Source organism: Penicillium expansum (genome assembly GCF_000769745.1).
Source record: "Penicillium expansum strain MD-8 chromosome Unknown contig86, whole genome shotgun sequence".
NCBI lineage: Eukaryota > Fungi > Ascomycota > Eurotiomycetes > Eurotiales > Aspergillaceae > Penicillium > Penicillium expansum.
In genome coordinates, this window is record NW_015971535.1 from 96373 (window position 1) to 118153 (window position 21781).

Here is a 21781-nt window from a genome sequence, read left to right on the forward strand (position 1 = left end):
CTGACACAGATAAAATAGTCTGAAAATTAGGACCTAAATTCTTAGCAGTCAGAGTTAGAATTTGACTCACCAAATATGGTAGAAGAAACTTTGGATCTTCCCAAGAGCCAGTATGCCCTTGTTTGATTAATTGGCTGCAACACAGAGAGTCATGCTTGAGATCAAGAACCACAGGTCCATGTGGGGGGTCGAAATACTATCCGTTTTATAGTCTAGAACTTAACTTCAATTATTCAGTCCATTTCACATTGCACCATGCACTTCGATGTCCATGTAGATCTCTCCCGACAAATCCAATATTGCCAATCTCCGGTGTAAGTGTGAGCTACGTGTCGGCATCAGAAACAAGCCATTCTTCCTCATCATGGCACCAAGATAAATACTTATTCCTTATCTCCTTGTTGTTTTTATAGCCAGGTAAATTACTCAGATGGCAATGAAGTGGCTCAAGGGTGTTCAAGTAAACAAGGCTGGGGGAGGTTCAGGACATCGCGTACACGCAATATACAAGGACATTATATTATAGTTTTTAGCTGCTACCCGCTATAGCCATCCGACCGTCTTACCGATCCTACCTTGATTATTATATAGGTTTCTCGGGGCCTCGATAGTAGCGAGAGTTGACGTATGGTGCAGTCCTAGTGCTGTCTCATACCCGGCTTATGCCCATAAACACATCCGCTTAGCCCCTCAAGTTAGATTTAGTGGCATCCAAAAGGGATATGTCGCGAAGTACATTCGACGGTGGCGGAGCTTGCTGATCAGGATAAAATATTAATATAGAGTGCGGGTGCTATTAAAGGGGTGGAAGAAATGAGAGAGACGTCTTAACAGTTAATTGTGCCAAGCGGCTAGAACACCTTCCCTATGCAGGTTGGTGCGCCCCAGTCAATGATAATTCCTATTGAACAATAAGTCTTGAAATTAGATATCTTACATGTTAGTTATGTTGTTCATGGAATGATGATGCATCTAGACAGTGAGGCTTTTCCTTGCTCGCCTCTAGTTAATTCAGACCCATCCTTGTCCCCATGGGCCTATAAAACGCTCTATAGAGGTAGGTAGATTAAACAACGTATATATCTCCTGCCTTTCTTGCTCTAAAGTCATGTACAACACATACACCTGCGTGGGTTATGAGCTGATACAATACGAATTATCTACTCCGTACTCTTCCAATATCCACCTAAGTACTCCGTAGTCAGTCATAGGCTGAGGAAAATAAGCATGAATTTCTTGACCAATTTTTTACAATTGGAGGATAATTTGTTCATGCAAAGCTTAGTTGCGCCCCGGTTAAGATCAAATTCGCAGGCTCAAATGGGGGAACCTCGGGCCGTAATTCAAAAGTTCGAACCTACTATAATCAGAATTTACTTAGCGGTGAACTGTAAACTTAGTGCTCGGCTGAAAAGACTCATTCGCATTCGCCTTCGTAAACTCTTCCATATAGGAAACCCACACCTTACTTTCGTAGATACGCATATATAGGAGAAATCACGTCATTCTACCTTTCGATATGAAAGATAGCTCGAAGTTATAGAGCATTTTAATCAATTATTGAATAAGGGCTTAGTCAACAGTTATTTAAAGTTAATATGGGAAAACAAGACGTGGACACCTACGAATACCCTTGTCTAAATGAAACACCAATTAAATTATGTAAGCGCTCGCGGCTCTATATTTCTCCTGGATCTCTCTGCGTGCCTTGGCATTGATTGGCCACTTGTCAGTGAGGATGTTTCGGAATTGGAGCTTGTTGACGATCGCTTCCCTAAAAAAACGATAGCCAACAGACTGATCGGCAGTAGCATCTCCACCATCGGGACTTTCTCATTCACGCCTTCCGAAACCCCATCCACTCTCATTTCAGCCACTGTTGAGTAGAGGAGCTAAAGGGGAAGTATTGAACGGCCGAAACACATCACATAATCTAAAATAGTTATATAAGTAAACATCATTTCTCCTTCTTAACCCATTCCACTCCAATCCATTCTTTCTTTGCTTTTCGTTTTGTTGCTTCATATTTCCGTTTGCTTTTTTTTACCGTCACTCTTTATATACCACCTGCATCAACTTCTAAAATGAAGTACGCACTTGTTCTCACGGCTATTGCCGCTATTGCCTCCAAGGTCGCCGCTGTCGGTGTCTCTGGCACTCCTGAGGGTTTCGCTTCATCCGCCACTGGTGGCGGTAATGCCACCCCCGTCTACCCTACCACCACTGATGAGCTGGTCTCTTACCTTGGTGATAGCGAGGCCCGTGTCATCGTCCTGAGCAAGACGTTAGTAGAGAGCCCCTACCGTGGATTGGCGACGGCTGACAATGACGAAATGCTAGTTTCGACTTCACCGATACTGAGGGCAGCACCACGACCTCCGGTTGTACTCCTTGGGGTACTGCCTCCGGCTGCCAGGTTGCCATCAACAAGGATGACTGGTGCACCAACTACGAGCCTGATGCCGCTACCACTACCGTCACCTAGTGAGTATCTCATCACCCGGGCTATAATCGATATCCCCTCGATGCTAATACGTCTCACAGCAAAAACGCTGGTATGCTCGGTATCAACGTTGGCTCCAACAAGTCCTTAATTGGTGAGGGCACCAGCGGAGTTATTAAGGGCCGTGGTCTGCGCATTGTTAACGGTGTCAAGAACATCATCGTCCAGTACGTCCAATCCCTTTCGCGGTCTTAAGCGTGAAAACTTCGTTGGAATTTATACTAACCGGTTTGTCATAGGAACATCGCTGTCACTGACATCAACGCTAAGTACGTGTGGGGTGGTGATGCCATCACCCTTGACCAAGCTGACCTAGTCTGGCTCGACCACATTACCGTACGTTGCCCCCACAGACCTTGCCAGCGATCCACATAGACTGACTTATCATCCAGACTGCTCGCATTGGTCGTCAGCACTACGTCCTGGGTACTGAGGCTGACAACCGTGTCTCGATCACCAACAACTACATTGATGGTGAATCCGAGTACTCTGCCACCTGCGACGGTCACCACTACTGGAACGTGTACCTCGATGGCTCCAGTGACAAGGTTACCTTCAAGGGCAACTACCTCTACAAGACTAGTGGCCGTGCACCCAAGGTCCAGGGCAACACTTACCTTCACGCTGTCAACAACTACTGGTCTGAGAACTCCGGCCACGCCTTCGAGATTGGCTCTGGTGGTTACGTCCTTGCGGAGGGTAACTACTTCTCTAACGTCGACACTGTTCTTGAGGCTGCCTCCTTCAAGGGTTCCCTCTTTGCCTCCGACAGCGCCTCCAGCACCTGCTCCTCCTACATCGGTCGCGCCTGTGTCGCCAACGTCAACGGGGGCAGTCTGGTCAGCTCCTCCTCCACCGTTCTGGAGAACTTGAAGGGCGAGACTCTCGCCACTGCCTCTGGTGCAAGCACTGACCCAGCTGGCAGCGCCGGCCAGGGTAACCTGTAAATAGCGTCTTTTGTTTGGGTTGGGATATTCCTCAAAATCTCCTGTGGAGCATCGGGGAAACTGCTTCGCTGCATCATATTTCTCGGAGGAAGAAACCAGGAGGGGAGATCAATACGAATGTATTGGTACTATCTGACTGCTGACTCGGGGGATAATAGAAGAGAGGAAATTTTCTAAGTACAACTAATTCATGGAACAAACGGGATCACGGGATCACTCAAGTCACGTACCCAACCTTGGAGGAGTCTTAGTATAGTTTATCTCAAGCTAATCAATGACATTCATAACCTAAATATGCTTGCATGAGTTGACCCCTTGTAGCATACTCACTTTTTGACATTACTGCTAACTCATTATCTCAGAGAGTGCAGTAAATCTGGTCTGGGAATTCGATATACAAATCTCATCAGGACTGTCTAACGCAATAAAAGACCACCCAATTTATTGAGAACGAGATCCCAGAGAGAATTTTACAAAATACTCAGCGCAACTAAAAAGCAGTAGAACTTCGGCGTCATTTTCATAGTGGCAGTCAGAACTATAGCAATATTCAAATGACAGGTAAAAATTGATATTTCGTTATCATTTGCTTTTTCCGAACCCTCCCTAGTAATTTTCTACCAATTTATAGCTAGTAACTTCATATTGGGCATTCTAAATTTATTTTCGATGTGTACCGTATTTCATATCCAACACAAGACCCAGTTACTTCTTCGGGGTGTTTTGCTAAGTCAAGGTTAGCAAAAGCGCTAGCAAAGTAAAATTTCTATTTATGTTCAGTATCTGGGGGAGATCGACCTCGCTTTTGGATATAAAGTCTAATATCAAGCCATAGCCAAGGACATGGGTAAGTCTAAGGCAGCCTTAATTTGTTTGAGCATAAAGCAATCGCAGCCTCTACAATCTGCTGAAGTTTGAGATAGCAGGGTAAGATGAAAACCAAGGAGTTGCAATTAATTCAGCCCCCAGACTGTGCGCCTAGTCAAATTTGATTGGTTGGCGGAGTCAGTTCTAGAGGGTATCAGGGGATGTTACCACACTTGTTCCTAAATCTGCATAATAGTAGGCATTCTTCATTTCTTTCTTTCTTTTCTCCAGTCCAGTCGATAGATGCAAAACATATTATATCGATATTTCCCCTATTCTCCACTTCTCCACCATCTTCCTACTCTTTCTCCGGATTAAGCATTGTTGAGTGTGTTTCCAGCATTGGTTGGGACGCTTGCCTGGGCAGCCGAGGCTGCACTTGCAGTTGCGACGGTGAGTCCGGCGAAGTTAGACAAGAATTTAGTATCGGCATTCGTAAACGCAGCTCCACTGTCAACTTGAATATTCGTCACGCAGTCCCTCTTAAGGGCCCCCGAGCATGCCTTGTTTGCAGTAGCACTCGGCGAGCTAAAGAGTTGACCGACGTAATCTCCGACAATTTGGCTGACATTGTTGAAGACACAGCCTTCGAAGAGACCTTGGCCATCATCGGTGCCCTCGATAGCGTGGCCGTTGTTATTCTCCCACACGCTATTGACGGCATGGAAAAGCGTCTTTCCGCTCAGTGCAGGGCTGCGGCCTGATGTTCTGTATACATAGTTGTCTAGCGAGCAAATATTAGTTTCTTCTAATTCCAGGTAGAGTCAATCAAGGAATTATGGTTTGAAAAACTTACTTGCAAACGTGATCTGGTCGTCGGCCCCGACAAGTTCCAGTCCCCAGTATTGTTGCCCGTCACACGAAGTAGAGAAATTAGTTGCTCCATTCATGAAGCTGTTGGAGATAGTGATATGAGAGTTCGCTTCTTGGCCAAAGACATAGTGTACACGGCCAGTGTATTGAGTCTAGTCAAAATCGAGTTAGCATCCAGTAAAAAGGAATTATCATGTATAGCATTACTAACCGTAACATGGTCAATCCAGATCTTTGAAGTGCTAGAGAGTGTGATCGCATCTCCACCCCAGACAAGCTTTGGATTGAGGTTGGTGATCATGATGTTCTGAATAATGATGTTGGAGGCGTCGACCATTCTCAGCCCTTTGCCGAGGAGCACACCCTTGTTTCCGACTCCGATAATCGTCTTGTCTGAGTGAACACGGATTCCTTGGGTTCCAGCAGTATCCCACTCATACTGCTCTGATGGTTTACCATCACATCCTTTTCCGATATCGATCGTGGACTGGCAACCATCTTCGAAGGAGCCATATGCCTTGCAAATTGTTCCCTTCGTTGTGCCTTCCGTTCCGATAAAATCGTACGTCCTGTCGATAATGATGACCTGAGGATCATCAGAGCCCAGAAGCTCGATTAGCTGCTTGACATCGGTGGGATACACTGGCTTCGCGTTCCCGCCTCCTGTGACTCCGTATGCGAACCCTGGAGGCGAGCCAGTAACCGAAATCGCATCAGCCCTCTTAGCTGGGCTGTCTGCAACTGCCACAACCGCGAATAATAGAGCAAGGGTGAATTTCATGTTGAATTCAAAGCCTGAAGTTACGATAATGACTGGGAAATATTTCAGGTTTACTAGGGCTAATGATGCTTCTTATGCCTTGGTCCTGCCAAGATCGCTGTTGCCTTTCCTCGGGAACGTCGAAGCTGTCTCACATGGGCCGATGGAAATATTTATGTGAAACTCATCCTTCTAGAACAAAGTGTTTTTTAAGTGGGGCTGTGAGCTGAGAATACGATATACGACATATCTATACTATGGAGTAAACATTTCTTAGTAGCTATATCCACAGATAATCCGTAAGATGTAACACCATTCGCGTTGTCGTAAGTTTAGCCTATTCTCAGTGCACGAACACATCCTCATCTGGATATATTTCATCAATGCTTGCCCCACATATACTGGGGAAATTTCGGAAAATTGACACAATGGTCGTCACTGTAGGAGTGATCTACAGGGGCAAGAGACGATCTATACTCCATATCCGTTAAGATGGTCGGCCTAGCGCATTAATCCAAGACAAAGCCAATTAGATTAGGTTCTTACTGTATCGGGTAAAATCCGAGCGGAACAAATGAAAGAGACCACTGCAACATACGGTTATATCGGCCATGGATGAGAAATACAAACAAACGGAGTACAAAGTAGTGGGAAAAGGAGAAATAATTATTTCACAAGCGACCCCTTCTCTCGCCACGAGCAGTAACGATCTCCCCTACGACATGCTGCGAAACACATGCATCGATTAAACAATATATTTCGACCGATGTCTGATGTGTTGCGTGAACTTTTCCTCCCTCTTATCAATATCAGACATTGAAAAAGAGGATTACGCGAGCCACCGTGGTGAGGAGCGTGGGCGACAGTACAAGCGATGATCAAAAATTGAACAAAATCTGCTTGCTCAACCCTGACTCGCGGGGATGAACTGCGGGAGCGACCACACTGCACGTGAAGCGGGGAAACCAAGCCCCTATATTACCCCCTTGTTTCTAGCTAAGTGGTTTGGGGGCCATCTATTCTTGTCCCCTTTAAAGCTGAAAATATCCTATGTTTGAAATCATCAAAATGGGTTGGGCATCATTTCTAGTAATTGTCAGTCTGGGGGAAAACCGCGTTTTGGAGCAATTTGGACGGATTTTATTCAGAGACCGGCTCTACGAAGTTCTAGGAAGCGGGTAGGTGACATCGTTGCCATATCAGGAATTTGTCTATTTATCCTTCTATAATTATAAGACCAGGAGGCTGGTAGCCCTCTTTGACAGAAACTCTAACTTCTTTCATCCAGTCGGTGCTGTTACACTAAATTCTCAGGTCATCCAGAACGAACGTCAACGACAAAAACAAAGAATTTCGAGGGCTAGTCGATTAGCTCGGCGGTCAGTTCTCCTTCGGCCTAGTTGAATTGAACAACGGATTTTAGTTGGCCCTTGCGTGCCGTCACATTGGGTATATCGTCTACAACGTCTTCTAAAGCAATGGCTCAGCATCAGTGCCAATGACCACAAGAAGCTCAGACACGTCCACATCCAAGCAACTGTTTCCAGTAGCCAGTTTGACATATAGAAATGATGGATCCTTCTTTGGTTAGTGTTTGAGTCTACAAGGATAAGTGTGATTATGAAAATGACAATATGCTATGGATACCAGGTAAAGAATTCCGACATTTTGCTTCTTTGAGCTTAGGCTTAGGGATTATTAAAAAAAATGCTAGTATGGTTTCATAACCTGACGAACTGTCTGCTAAAAGAAATAAATAGTATGAATCATAACTAAGCAGGAATGAGCCCGATTAATAGAGAAAATAGCCATAAGAAGTTTAATTTCTATTTGGTACGTTTATCGCGAGCTAATGCGGTGTTATCATAAAACAGATGTGAGATTCGAAAGATACTAAGAAAGAAAGGTCTCAAAATCAATCAGCAACGCAGAGGAAAGCACATGACTCAAACTGTTCTATATCTCAGGAAATCCACAAGCGCCAGTCCAAGATCAATCAGACCAAGGATCATATCCGTCGGGCCATCCCAACTCCTCCGCGAAATCCGACCATCGAATCTCTTCGGAGCTCTCATAAAATCCCGTATTATGTCCCCATTTTTGAGTAGACTGCGTGGCAGGAAATTTGCCCTTGGACCTGCCTTTACCATTCCTTTGTCGGTTCTGTGCGAGTCTTTGTTCTTCCTGAAGTTGGGCATTTACTGCCCATACTTTAAGATCCTCTGGGTTCCTGATACACCAGATGACGACATCCCGTGCTGCATACGCATCTTCCAGAGCATTATGCCCGCAATTCCCAGCCTGTATGTCCAAGTCCAAAAGGTCCTTCGCAAGTCTTTTCAACCCCCACTGGCGGGTCAATGGCTTCGTTGATGGTATCGAAGGGTAGACGGTCTCAGAAGTCAAGATCGCAGAATCAACAACTTTTGCATGAGATATGCCTAGTACTTCGAGGTCGAAGTGGAGCGAATGGCCAACCAACACAGTCGAATCGTCCATAAAGTCCCATAATGCATCGCGTGCCTCTCGCCAGCTTTTAAACGCTGCACCAGAGGCAACGGCGCTGGCCATGATGGCCTGTGTCACGCCACTGAACTTATATCTCCAGTCAACCACCTCTTCAGATGGGTTAACGTAGCGACTTATAAGCACATCGCCGGTCAAAAAGTCGATCGCACTGAGAAACGCAAGTGTTTGGCGACCGTTTCTAACTCCGACCATTTCACAGTCAATGGCGATGGCACGAACAGTCCCATCAGCCTGTAGCTCCGAGCGAGGTGTCTCTCGAAAGTGATATGTTGGAATAGACCCTTTGCTTGGGTGTTTCTTGTTTCTTATGGATGCAGGACCTAGGATATATCCTTCCGCCTGAAGACGATTCCATGAATGGCACCTCGAACGTAGATATCGCAAGATGAGATTCTGCTCCAGAGGGTGTATATCTGCTGGATAAACTGGAGTGCTAGGTGTAACACATGGTAGAGATTCTGTTTAAATGGATATAAGCCTCGGCTTGCTCAGTGGGTAGATTTGAGGCTCCTTACCTAGTAGTGAGCCATTTTTGAAGGTTATTGCTGTCATAGAAGCCAGTAAAGTATCAGACAAATGACCATCTGTAATTTTGGGTTTCTGTTCGGAGAGTTTCGATGGCTCCTCGGGGGCATCTGTTTGAACAGCTATCGACCGCACAGCTGGTGTCACCAATGCGGTTGATGATGGTACACTTGGCGATAGTACACTTGGCGACGGTACACTTGGCGATGGTACACTTGGCGAAGGTACACTTGGCGATGGAATATTTGGTGATGGTATGCCAGGAGATAATGCCCGCTGAACATCTTTTGGTATACCCGGCGAGGAGGACTTGGTATACTTTTGATAATGTTGTATAATCGCCAACTCATCGTGAAATATTCTTTCGCAAATATGACACTGAAAAGAGTGACGCTTGATTATGAAATGATTTCTGACACCAACCAAACTCCGAAAATTTGTCCTCTCGCACCCAGGACAGGAAAATTGAGGTGAAGACTTTTTAACCATGTTCATGAAATTGAAGCCGATCGGAATGACAACCCGTACACAGGCGCCGCTTGAAAAACAGATGTAGAGATGTGTCGCGCTCTTTATTTATCTGTCCAGCACTTAGGCTGGTGCTCAAGGCACACACGTAGTCGAATTCATGCATGCTGTGGCGGGAAACTATTGGCAAGTACAGGGGTTTTCGAACTACACTACGATGCGCTGCTTCGCCACAACTCCTGCGCGGGCTAAATAATGCACCTCAAAACAGTCTCTCCGAGACTAAGAATACCCCTTGAGTATACTAACTTTCAACCGTTGGCTTTTCCATCTGTTAAGCAGACTAATATAATAAAATCGGATGACCAATACAGTTCTACGGCCCCGGGGACTCGCTTTACTGGGTAAAAAGGCCACGTGCACCGGGCGTTATTAGCGCTTACGACATTCGTCGCTCAGTAAGGCAACCTCACGTTTGCACATTGGTAAAACTAAATAGTTGGCGTTTGAAGACAGGCTGTGGTGAAAGTGACGTGACGAGATCTTGTTTTTATCTATGGCCAAGAATCGACCTCAAATAAAATTCATTAATTTTCTCACATGCGCATTGTTACAAAACACATAATCATACATATCTGACGTGGCGCAGCATTCTTATCACCAAAAGAGGGGTTGCAGATATGTCAAAGGAAAGAAAACATATGGATTGAGCCGAACCGATGATCTTGTTCTTTGTGCGCTCAGGTCAGATGGATTGCCTTCAGATGCAGCCATGCTAACTATTTGATGTCTCTGAAATTAATTTACCGGGCAACGCAAATTAGGGTCGGCTTTGCGCGCCTTAAGGCGATGATCGTTCCGAATTCTAAATATTTTTGTTAGAAAGAAAGAGAGAAGAAAAATGAATGTGAGTTAAGAGTTGCATACCACTGGGTTTACCCATACATTGTTATATCATCAGATTTCCGTCAGTTTCGTATAGGCCATCCCAACTTAGCATGTCGTTACCGCCGACACTACACAGAGCACGGTGGGGATGCCCTCGGTATATCCTCCTATCCTCATCGCTAAGCCGTCCATTCCACTTCAGCATCTTCTGTACCATTTTGAGGACCTCTTGTAATATGCCCCCGTGTTGACGCAGGAAGCACAGGGCCTCGCCAAATTATGCACGTCCGGCCCGATGGCCTCGCCGATGATAGTTCTGCAACCAAACCAGCACCCAGTCTTTACCTTTTCAGACCAGTAGTGGTGGGAATGGCCGCATAGGTGGTACACCGTACCTAGGACCTGTATACACATGGCGGCCCTCACGCTATATGTTTCACAAGGGCGGAGGCTGACGGGGGTCTTGTAAAGGTACGAGGTGTGTATTGAGGTACTGGACCGATTGTTAAATAATAGGCTCAGCAATGGATAATGGTAATATGAGAGAGCCGGGGGCTTAAAAGAATGGGCGATATTAACAAGATACTACGAGAGGGGACGGGCCTATATATCTCCTTGTGAACAAGATAAATTTGAGGCTCATTAATGACCAAAATACACCACCATGGCCAAGCGTGGCGATGAACCAGCTCACATACTTATCAGCCTAACCGCCCACTCTTGGCACTGCTACTGTAGTGGTAAGACCCTTATATTGATTGGTTTTCAAAGACACAACTGCTGAGCAGCGTAAAGCCACCTCCTTCGTATTGGGAGCCATGTCAAAAAATCGTACGGGACTATAAAACAGATGACTCGAAAAAGTGAGGCAAACCGCCTCTGATGACTGGGCATCCTCTACTCCGTATATTGACATTCAATCAAGTGGAGGATGCCTGTAAGCATTCAATTTGCCCTCTTAAAGAAGACCCGCCGTTCATCAACCACATCTACCTTAGCCGATGCAGGACTTACAAGCTGCTATATTATACCCACTGGTTTTACACACCTTATTGCCTTATTCTTTTAATTGACACAGAATTCCAAGGTTCCAAGAATGATCTTGCTTATGTAAGGTTCATGGATAACAGCAAGTATCCTGATTAGGCATGTGGGGCCCTTCTCCATGACTGATTGGCTGATCCCACGGCAAGCGCGGGTTCGCGAGCTGACGAGTCAGATAAATTGTTCGACCCCTATGTTCATGAATCTTCGGCCGACCTACGGACAAAACGGACTCCAGAGAGCGGCTTCATGGTAATAGAACTGGGAAATGGTACTTCGTCCGTATCATACATGATGCCATAACAGAAACATCCGACGTCTGCACGGTGACGAGTGCATTTTTGGGATTTGCCCGTGACTCGGCCGAAGATTGTCGGGCAAACGAGATCTATGTCCTAGGGCGCCAAGAACAAATCTTCGAGGTGAACAGATACCAAAAGAGCAGCCTTCTTTCTTAACTTAATGTACACGAAGCCGATAGATTCAATCCGACGCCCTCGATTCTATATTAGAAATTCCAATTGCCCTCCACATCGGTATTAAGCAAACCGTCAAAAAATATAGTATCGCTCTCTTGTAAAGACCATTCCGTAATATCATTGAAGGTCGAGTTCTCAAACACTGGAAAGTGAGAGCTTGTGAATTGCAAAACAGTATCATTCATTCCCACAGCGTTGTCATCCATAGTCTCTCCACCCATATTGGCATTCCGATGTCCTTGGCTTCCAGGGGCAGAGACCAACGTCGATGTAGGTCCCGTGGTAGTTTGAGGATGTGCCGAGTCAAAGCCTCGGGTTTCAAATGGCGGTCTAACACCTGTCAATGTTGCCCTTGGATGTGGGTTTGCGCCTAGTATGCGATCACCTTCGAGCGATTGCACTGTACCGCTGCGTGTAATGCTGATGGTGCCAAAGTGCGGTATTTCGAGGCGCAAGCTGCCGGATGATTCTTCTTTGTTTTGAAGGACGCCCTGGAGGGTGCGAATGACGGTAATACTTTGGTCGGCGATGTGCACGCCGGTACCATGCTGCTTCAGTTTCTCAAGGGTCTGAACTACTCTCTCTACGAGCTGTAGGTCCTCGCATCGCTCTTTTAAGGCGACCTCATCCGTGGTGGTATGTGAATGCCCCAGGACCCCTAAAATTATCGTTGTCGCTGCTGTGAATGCTTGGAATTCGATGAGATTGCTGAACAGGGTCTTGCCTGGGATCTCACGGATGGACATCCACCTCTTGATCAAGCCTCTGCATGCGATCAGGCAGGAAATTTGGGAATATTGGTATCTTCGGTCTGTTGCCGCGCGCAGCATAAAGGGCAGATGCAGTAGTGTTGCGAGCTCAAAATGACAGATTTGGCACATCATTCGCTCAAATTGAGAGGCTGCCTCTTCTGTGCGGCTGCTCATTGTGGTGGCAGGAATTTCCCACCAGTCTTGTGGCATCTTTTTTGCGAGCGAGTCGAGTTTTTCGTCGATTTCCTGAGTAGAAGAGAAGGCGTGCGTGGAGTCACCTTGATTGCGAGTGAGGATGAGGCCGGAGATATGGCAGAGGTGTTGATGATAGAGGTCTTCGATTGAAAGAAAGGGAGCCTGATCATCGAAATGAGTTGGTGCCGAGCTTGTTGCAGATGGCACCCCGAGAGTAAGGGAGAGGTAGCGCTCCTAGTTAGAGTGAGCCCAAGTGAAAACTATTAAAAGTGATTTGCATACCGCTTGCATTATCTGGTACCATATATAGTGACGCTTTGTCTCCTTCCAATCTGGTACTGCCTGAGAGGTCTTTGATGGCACTCTGTGTAAGCCCATAAGCTGGGCCACATTTATTGCTCGACGGAAGGTGATCCATGACCTGCGGAGGCTACCTGCATTGGCCTGATATATTCCTTGAAGAGCAAGGCATTCAACACCTTCCATACTTCCAGTCATTTCATCATCAGAAGTGACCCTTGTGGTGATGAAAGCGATATTATTCTCCATCATTTCTTGAAGGGGCATTGTGGTCCGAAGCCTTCCTAGGTCGGCTTTTGATGGAAGCTGCTGAATACAGATAGCCACACACAGAAGAAGCCTTGCAATGACCATGGGATGACTTTTTGAGACTGCCAAAATATCGAACGGGTTTTCGGGGTCATTTTCAGGTGGTTTTAGTAGGTGTGGCATCATATGTCGCCGAATCAGCCACCACCCATGGCTCGTGCCCGAGAGAAGATCAACATCCTCTTGACAAGGGAGCATTGCAACGAGTCGCTGTTGTAGCCTGTCGATTCCTCCTATCGGAGATCCATTTGTGGCGCTTACAAGGCCACTGAAGTCTAAGACTGGAGCTGATTGTGGTGATGAGATAGAAGTATTGGTCTCGGGCTGCTGTATTATAGCATTGTTGAATGTCGATACAACGGAAGGCCGTGAGAGGTTGTTCGTCGCCGAAGTTGATAAAGGAGTGAAAACATCGACTGGGTCATCGACTGGTCGGTTATCCCCTGTGCCCTGGGAAACACTTCGCATGAATTTCTCCAGCAAATTTTCTACCCTTTCCATTCGCTGGCTTAGCGCCGAGCTTTCCGCATCGCGTGGCGGTTGATCCTCGAGAAACTCCTGACTGAGACATGAGGTGCCTTTGTCTAGACAGCTGACACAGATAGGATGATCATCTGATTGATATGTACACTTAACCTTTCTCCGCCTGCCTGATACTTGTCAACGCCGTAGCTCGTTATGTTGTTGAGTACGTACACTCCCAGCAGCTCCTTGTGCCCTTGCGGACCCTCTTGCGACGATGCTCTCTAACAGGTGTTATCAACTTAGACGACATCCTTAAAGAGCGTTTGCAGGTTGGTCTTGGCGGCGTAAAAACTGTTTCATGCGGAGTATTGTAGGAGAGGGGCAGCACCCCTGTAATCCAACCGTGACTGGATTCTTACTAGCGTACATGTATGATGTGGTTTTATCCTCTAGACACCTGATCCCTGAGGTGTCAACGGCAGACATCTGTAACTAACTAACTAACTACCTATAACTAGTCATAGCCTATAGTTACAGGCAGTATCTTCTATACAGAGAGAGACTTAATATCCACTGATAGTGGCTTAATAATATGCTATGTATAGCTTATAATGTTACTTTACAATACTATATAAAGTAAAGAATGTAAAATCAACTAACGATATGTATTATATAACGATTAGGGAAGCAGAACTAACTGGTGGGATTCATACAGTATATCTAGAAGAAAACATCTGGTTATATCAGATAACCGTTTAATTGGTCCCTTCTAATTTCCAAAATGGTGTTTGCGTGCACTCGGCAAATTCGACCGTATTTCGGCCGAAGGTCCCATTTACCATACTACTTACTCAACACGGTAGTAAATTCGACTCATATGCAACTGAAAGGATAAATACCACCCCGGAGCCCTTTCTTTGACGGTTATTCAGACTGAATGTTACGAGCACCTTGATCGCCTAGTACCTCTTTCCCCAAACGCCACAACTTGTGTCAATACAATGGCCGATCTATCAGCTCTTCCGAAAGACTGGATCCTCACATCAAGCCAGTTTACCAGAAAGGCTTACACCAATGTTTATCCTGCCATTCATCCAACCAAAGCAGAAAATTCTGTGAGGGGAAAGACGGTGGTTGTGACCGGTGCCAGTCGTGGCATCGGGGCTCGAGGCATTGCACCGGCCTTTGTAAAGGCTGGTGTGAAAGCCATTGTACTCATTGCTACAAACGCAGCTAAACTCATGAACGTCGAGGAGGAGCTGAAGATGATCAACCCAGATATTGAAACCCTTTCTCTGAGTGTGGATGTCTCGTCGAGTGACCAAGTTGCTAAGGCCTGGCTTGGGATCAAGGCCAGATATCCCAAGGTTCATATACTAGTCAACAACGCTGGTGTGGAAACTACCGACAGTGATAAGACTCATGAGCAGGATCCGGACATCTTTTTCAGAAACTTTGTAAGTCCCCGTCAACAGTCCCATGTCAAGTTGAAAAGATGAAGATTAAAGCCCCAGTACACATTTGGTACGATGATCAGCTCGTTGGCTAATAAAACAACGTCCGAATTTAGGAAGTCAACGTCAAAGGCACCCATATCATGACGCAGCAGTTTCTGAAGGCTGCGATTCCGTGGGCCACGACAACCGATCCTGCTAGGCTTATCAATATGTCCAGCTCGAGCGCCTGGGGAACTTGGCCTTTCCTGGCCGCTTATTCCAACAGCAAAGCGGCCCTAATCCACTACACCACCACGCTTGCTGCTTCTTACCCTGGCACAGTGCTCGCCATTGCAGTCAATCCCGGTCTCAATGACACCGATATTATCCCCGCAGCCCTTCGGGCGGCTGAGTTCAACTACAATGACCCAGCGCTGACAGGCGCTACCTTGGTGTGGCTGACGGCGGACCCGGCGAGGAGCCGGTTTTTGAATGGAAGGGTGGTCACGGTTGAGTGGGATGTTGAGGAACTAGTTGCTAGGAGGGAAGAGATTATGAAAAATAATCTATTGACAATGCAACTAAATGCAGTACTGGGGAAGGGCCAGTTTGCAAACTAAGCCCTGTTTCCACAGTTGGCCAAAAGGGCCCAACGCAAGGTAGACAAGCCACCACATGTGTTTTACCTACCTCGGTTAGAAGTGATAGCTACCAAGTGAAATTTACATGATACGCGTATATTTGTATCCAATAGCGGTGATAATTCTATTTCCAGTGCCCCGAAGTATTACACGGTTTTATAAGAAAGCCTCGAAGTCAGTTTGCCGTTTCATGTATTCTCTTTGCCCACTTATTCTCACTTCTATTTTAGGGAGGGTAGCGCAGAGTATAGTCGCGGGATTATAGAAGAGCCGACAAGTCACGCGGAGAAAAAGGGCGGTGGAGCTTAGGAGCTCAGGGGGCCGACAACATACAAGCTTCACGGAAATCCCGATCACAGCTTTGACACACATTGCGTTTTCATTCATACCATGAGCAAGTTCCACGCTGATAGCGTTTGCTTTTTATTGGCTTTTTATTATTCTTATCTGTGTTATCCCCACATATACTGACTCGAAAGGCCTCGGGACGAGGCCTTTCCGAGGACGGGCGCTTCGTACTCCCAGTGTGGAAGATCAGGCACTTACCAACGTAATCATATGGTCCTCGGCCTCAACGTAGCTAAAAGGTGATAACACATTACATCACCTTCTCCTATCCAAGCTTTACGTATCCATGTAGCGATTTGGCTTGCCGCTGTGTTCTTTTGGTACAATAGGAACTTTAAGTCGATAATCATAATTATGTAATACACATCAGCTATAAAATCACAATTATGACGAGAAAATATATGTACACTACAGCTACATTTGACATTGGCTTCTATGCCTTCCCCCAGGAAACCGTCTCCGGAACATTAAGCCAAGACACACTATTGCGTTAAACTTACGGAGTTCGGTTGTTTCAAAACCTCAATATAGCAGGTGTACTATGCATGTTTAGCGGGATCAAAGAGTGAAAGAGAGGATTAGTGAAAGCACACTGCAAAATAACAGACTAGAGCGTTGAAAGCCTGGAACAGTCCAGATAGAGATCACCTAACCCCACACTTCCGACAGGTATCAATTCCTTCTGAGAGCTTTCATCAATCAAATATTCTATTATAATCCATCGGTGGAAACGGGCTTAATATCCAGGGCATTGATAGACGCCATACTCATGGCGACCGCAGTGCTTGCCATCTCCGCCCTTAGGGCCAGCACACTATATGTTTGGTTAGATTCTGACGATTGGTATCGCTTCTTTTCGCGGCGATATGGGTTAGGTCTTACGCTTCCTTTGACACAGCGCCTGTGTTTGGTCATTAGTAAATATACATGATGTTTATAAAATAGGTAACACGAGTAACTTATTAATGCCTCCAACCTTGCAAGATGAGCCATTGCACACCTAAAGGTAATCGAGTCAAAGATTGGACTTTACAGCACGAGTAAATGTCACATACGCCGCAGTATAGCCACCCGTTATCGCAAGTCCACTGAGTGGAATCGATAGAAGCGGTTTTATCGCTACTCGGGTCGGCTGGCAGAGCGAGACTAATAGAGGCACTGGTGGCCATAAGAATAAAAGTGAGAGTATAGAAACGCATTTTGATTGATCGTTGAGACTTGGAGAATAAAGAGACGGTTTGGTAGAGAGGAACCTCATACTTATAGCAAAATCAGAGGACTAGCACGGGGATTCTCCAGATTAACGATATCATTATCTTCTACCGAGTTATCCGTAGGGTTACTTTCAATCTTTCTTTTTTAATTGATCAGCTGTATGAACGAAGGTAGCCTTACTGCCAAGCTTGCCTTTCTAGTCGATAGGCCGCATATACAAGGGCGATCATGTTGCTGATCTCTCCTTTTTAGTTGATAGGACGCATTGACTAGGGTTCAAAAGTGTAGTGATAGTACATTTGTAGTACAGGCCGCGTCCAGGCCACTCGAGAGAATGTCGCTAACAGTTGAAATATTATTCAAAAGCGAGTTTGGAGGGTCGGGCACCTGGCATGAGTGTAGAGAAGTACCCAGTAGTGCATATGCTTCTCATGCCCCTATGCGTACCTATATGATCTATCATATCGACTATATCTGGATCGCTCATCGAGTCATCTTAATCTGTTGAACAGGGCTATATTAATCAAAAATCTCAGTATGGCGGGAGCTCAACAGAATAAAAGGAAGAGCATACCCAAAATAACTATCCAGAGGAATTTATTCCCCTAACGAAATAGACTGTCAAAAATGACACGTGTTGAGGCTAAGGCTAAGGCGTTGGTGGCTACGACGGAAAGTGTGGGGTTAGGCTTTGGCGACCTCGGGAATACCCGCGAGTGGGTCGAGATCAGCGACCCCATGAGTACCTAGGTTCATACCAGAACCCGAACCCAACCCAAAACCCATGAGGTTACCTAGATACCTATGGACCCCCATCTCCACCCATTCTGTACCACTTTCCCAGTTAGGCTATGTCATGCCGCATAAATTTGTTTAATCTCTTCCACCCCTGCAGATACAGAAACCCCTCATTCATTCGTAAAAGAAACAGAGATAAAGTAAGAAACTCTGTTATCTCTTAATCTATCAATTATCGTTTGACTGGAAGCGGGCCAAATTGGAATACTAACTTGTAATTCCGGATGATATAATTTCTATGCAGAGACTGGTGATGAGGGTCTGAAACAGCATCGTCGGCGCCAATTTCGGTTCCGAAATAGTTCCGGATTCTTAGCATGCAGAGACTTTATATATAGCGTATGCAGAATGCCAGTTTAGTATTAGCGTTAAAATAACCCCAATACTATGTTGATTATAGAGAACTGACTGGGATTCTCGACGGTATCCAAGTATTACTGTGGAAGCCTATCAGAAATCTAGGAAACATAAGGTAAATATAACCCCGAACACTTCTAACATAACTGTGACCAACTTACAGTGCGTAAAATCAGGACACTCCCGTTCCTACAATATAACATATTATAAGAATAACGGTATCATGAGTTTATACGCGTCGTACGGTAGGTAAGATTTATCATATAATTACTGTTGTCTCTGTCTCTAGTAACCAAGGAACCAAGGGGAAGTAAAAGTGAAACGTAGGTATGTGAACTAGATGTAATAAATTGGAGCTGTAGCTCCTAATGCCACATTCTTGACTATAATAACAGTCCAATGTGTTGCAAGTCGGGGTGATGGTGGGAAGACAATGAATGTGCGTGGTTTTTGGGGTAGGCTGGTGGTAGGTCTGTATACGTGTATACAGTACAACGTGTTTACAAATGAGGCTTAACGTGAGATCTTCACGTACATAACGATATCTGATTTTTTTGAGACTGAAATCAAGTTGTTTCTAATTGATGTATTTATTGATTCTACCAGAGTTTACTTTCAGCTCTAGTCTATGCCGACAAAAAGACTATGTATGCTATAAGATAGGCTGCTGCACGGAATTTATGTATTAAGTAAGGGTATGGGTATCGTAACGATAAAATAGTACATGATGTAGGAAATCTCCTGCAGAGACTCTTATCGTTGAAGACCACCTCTGTTTTTTTCTCCTCTCAAAGGTCAAAGTATGTGGAGGTCAAATGTGGATGATTGATTGAAGTGGATAATTGACTGGAGTGGGCAATCAAAGGGGGTGACTGATTGAATAGCCTGCCGATTGTCCTGGAGCCGAAGCTAGTCAAGGTGAGATTGGAAGTGATATATTGAAGTGGTTGAAGTGGTCAATCGACCAGTCTGCTGATTGTCCTCAAGCCAAAGCCCGCCACGGTCAGATTGGTGGATCTCATTGATCGAATTTTTTATTGAAGCGGTTGATTGGAAAGGTTGATGGAGTTGGATAGTTGAAGTGGTGGTTGACCAGTCTGCCGATTGTCCTGAAGCCGAAGCCCGCCATGATCAGACTAAATGTGTTGTTTGAAGTAGATAGAAGTTTAAAGTGCATGGGTATTTGAAGTGGATGGTTGAAGTGGTTGATTGAAGTTTTTTCCTTCTCAAATCTTTTTGCTTTATTTATTTATTTATTTTTTTGCAGTCATTGCCAGCCATCACGTAGCCCTCAGGCCAGAGCCTGCGAGGGCAAAACTGGGTGTGGTTGAGCATGCATGCCTGGTTCAGTCAGCCCCATGTCCTGTTGGTCAAGTTATAGATTATGATGAGACAAGCAAAAATAAAATAGCAAATTGGTAACAACACCAACAGGAAGTGGTCACCCTATCATTTGGAGGACAGAAGATGGAAGGAGCGCCTGGCTCGGATACCTGAAGAATGAATGTAAGGAAGGAAAGAACAAGTCGGAATTAGATGTTTAACAACCACTTGGTTGGTTGATAGCGCGAGATGTGACGCCATTTCCATGGACCTGGCGAAATCTTGCCTGTGTGTCTACCAGAAGGACAATCATATTCCGACTACAGCAGAAAGGCAACCAAACATATACACCAAACAGGGTCTTGAGCTCATGCGTGAAGATGGCTATCATTCAATATATTTGGATCTCATCGACGCCCTAGTTCACAGCAGCTGCCCGGATCCGCTTGTTCACTTTGGGCACTCCGGGGTTCTCTTTGTTCAGATGCAAGACAGGTATTTGGAGCGCCGGGCCGGCAAACGATTTCCCATCCAGCCAGCCATGAGAAAGGAGCTAAACCTGCAATTCGGCCTCGAACCCACTGATGCACGTTTGGACGGAATTTTCTGCTTGCAACGGTTGTCTCGAATGGACAATCTCAGCCCTGGGAAGCAACACCAAAAACTTGAAAAATCGCAGAATCTTTGCCCAGAACTGCTATTGGCCTGTCAAGCATGTCTGAAGAGCCGCAAGCAGGCTTTTGACTTGAAGATTCCCTCTGAAGCGGAGAGCTATCAACCGAATCTATGCAGCTGTGCCCAGTCATTAGTGGAGAAAATTCATAATATGTCTGGCAAGGTGGAAAACCCGGAGCACTTACATCGTGTCCTCATAAATAATGCTTTGCCTAATGCAGTCAACTTGAGCAGTGAGGATATCAGTTCAATAGGATCTTTGGAGAATATATGGGCACTATGTGCATCCTGCCAGGTCGACTGCAGTAATCGATGTGAGTGGCTGTTATTTGCTCGCCTTGTTGCGAGACGCACCTTGCGGTGCCGGCATGCGATGTTGGTGTGATGAACATCATGACCCTGCACCGGGAATTTGGGTGCGGACTTCGTTTTCGGGACTTTTGATTTCTTTTACACCGTTTACTTTGCTTATTCTGTGCTAGTCCTATTTCGGTTTTTTTTGTTCGTAAACCCTATTAGCACAAAGTAATTGTTGAAAGCTATGTTACAATACATAGCTAGGAAACCGAGTATTCAACACCTCGGAAAATACACAGACCGCTGTGATAGTGGGCCCCATACAAGCTGCATATTAAGCTTAGTCATTGTTGTCCGCACAAATTGTTAAATACTGGAAATCTATTATTTTATTTAGTGGGAGTCATACATATCTATCATTTATACCATATATTACTATACATAGACTGTCGCAGAACCTAAATGGACCCGGACGGACCTAACCCGGGTTTGGGTCGGGTCTGGGTCCAAAATCTCGACCCAGCGCTAGGTTCTGGGTTACTACCCTCAACAGGACCTAACATAAACCCAGGCTAGGGCCCTAATTAGGTTATATATAAGATAAATATACTAAGGAATCCTAACGATAAGTTGAGCTTATAGAACCACGCACGGGAACGTATATAGATAAAAGAGCGTAAAATCGCAAGTGGACAATGTAAGCTATAAAACGCAGTTAGTTATCCCCATCGGACATGGTGTAATCCGGGGGGACAGCGGAAAGACCACTGTCGTGCGTGGTGTTTTGGGGGATAACCGTGGTGTACGAAGACTTATAGGACTCAGGGTTCAAAACTCCGTTTGTAGG

General features: G+C 45.5%; 6 protein-coding genes across 6 annotated transcripts; 2 read left to right on the top strand and 4 right to left on the bottom strand.

Moving 5' to 3' along the window:
- Positions 1–2084: 2084 nt before the first annotated feature.
- On the top strand, positions 2085–3450 carry PEX2_031470 (polysaccharide lyase family 1 protein; the record flags this gene model as incomplete). The annotated part of the gene is made up of 5 exons (XM_016740422.1): positions 2085–2284; positions 2341–2484; positions 2545–2670; positions 2743–2839; positions 2896–3450. 5 exons carry the CDS (start codon positions 2085–2087, stop codon positions 3448–3450), a joined length of 1122 nt encoding a protein of 373 aa, XP_016592803.1.
- A 1181-nt stretch (positions 3451–4631) lies between these two features.
- On the bottom strand, positions 4632–5911 carry PEX2_031480 (polysaccharide lyase family 1 protein; the record flags this gene model as incomplete). The annotated part of the gene is made up of 3 exons (XM_016740423.1): positions 4632–5041; positions 5114–5282; positions 5342–5911. The coding sequence occupies 3 exons, from the start codon at positions 5909–5911 to the stop codon at positions 4632–4634; spliced, it is 1149 nt and encodes a 382-aa protein (XP_016592804.1).
- Positions 5912–7882: 1971 nt separating this feature from the next.
- On the bottom strand, positions 7883–8611 carry PEX2_031490 (3'-5' exonuclease; the record flags this gene model as incomplete). Its single annotated transcript, XM_016740424.1, has 1 exon — positions 7883–8611. The coding sequence occupies one exon, from the start codon at positions 8609–8611 to the stop codon at positions 7883–7885; it is 729 nt and encodes a 242-aa protein (XP_016592805.1).
- Positions 8612–8881: 270 nt separating this feature from the next.
- Positions 8882–9433, bottom strand: PEX2_031500 (uncharacterized protein; the record flags this gene model as incomplete). The annotated part of the gene is made up of 1 exon (XM_016740425.1): positions 8882–9433. One exon carries the CDS (start codon positions 9431–9433, stop codon positions 8882–8884), a length of 552 nt encoding a protein of 183 aa, XP_016592806.1.
- A 2419-nt stretch (positions 9434–11852) lies between these two features.
- On the bottom strand, positions 11853–14154 carry PEX2_031510 (fungal specific transcription factor domain-containing protein; the record flags this gene model as incomplete). The annotated part of the gene is made up of 3 exons (XM_016740426.1): positions 11853–13004; positions 13053–13963; positions 14076–14154. 3 exons carry the CDS (start codon positions 14152–14154, stop codon positions 11853–11855), a joined length of 2142 nt encoding a protein of 713 aa, XP_016592807.1.
- Positions 14155–14845: 691 nt separating this feature from the next.
- Positions 14846–15900, top strand: PEX2_031520 (SDR family NAD(P)-dependent oxidoreductase; the record flags this gene model as incomplete). Its single annotated transcript, XM_016740427.1, has 2 exons — positions 14846–15301; positions 15415–15900. 2 exons carry the CDS (start codon positions 14846–14848, stop codon positions 15898–15900), a joined length of 942 nt encoding a protein of 313 aa, XP_016592808.1.
- Positions 15901–21781: the final 5881 nt, after the last annotated feature.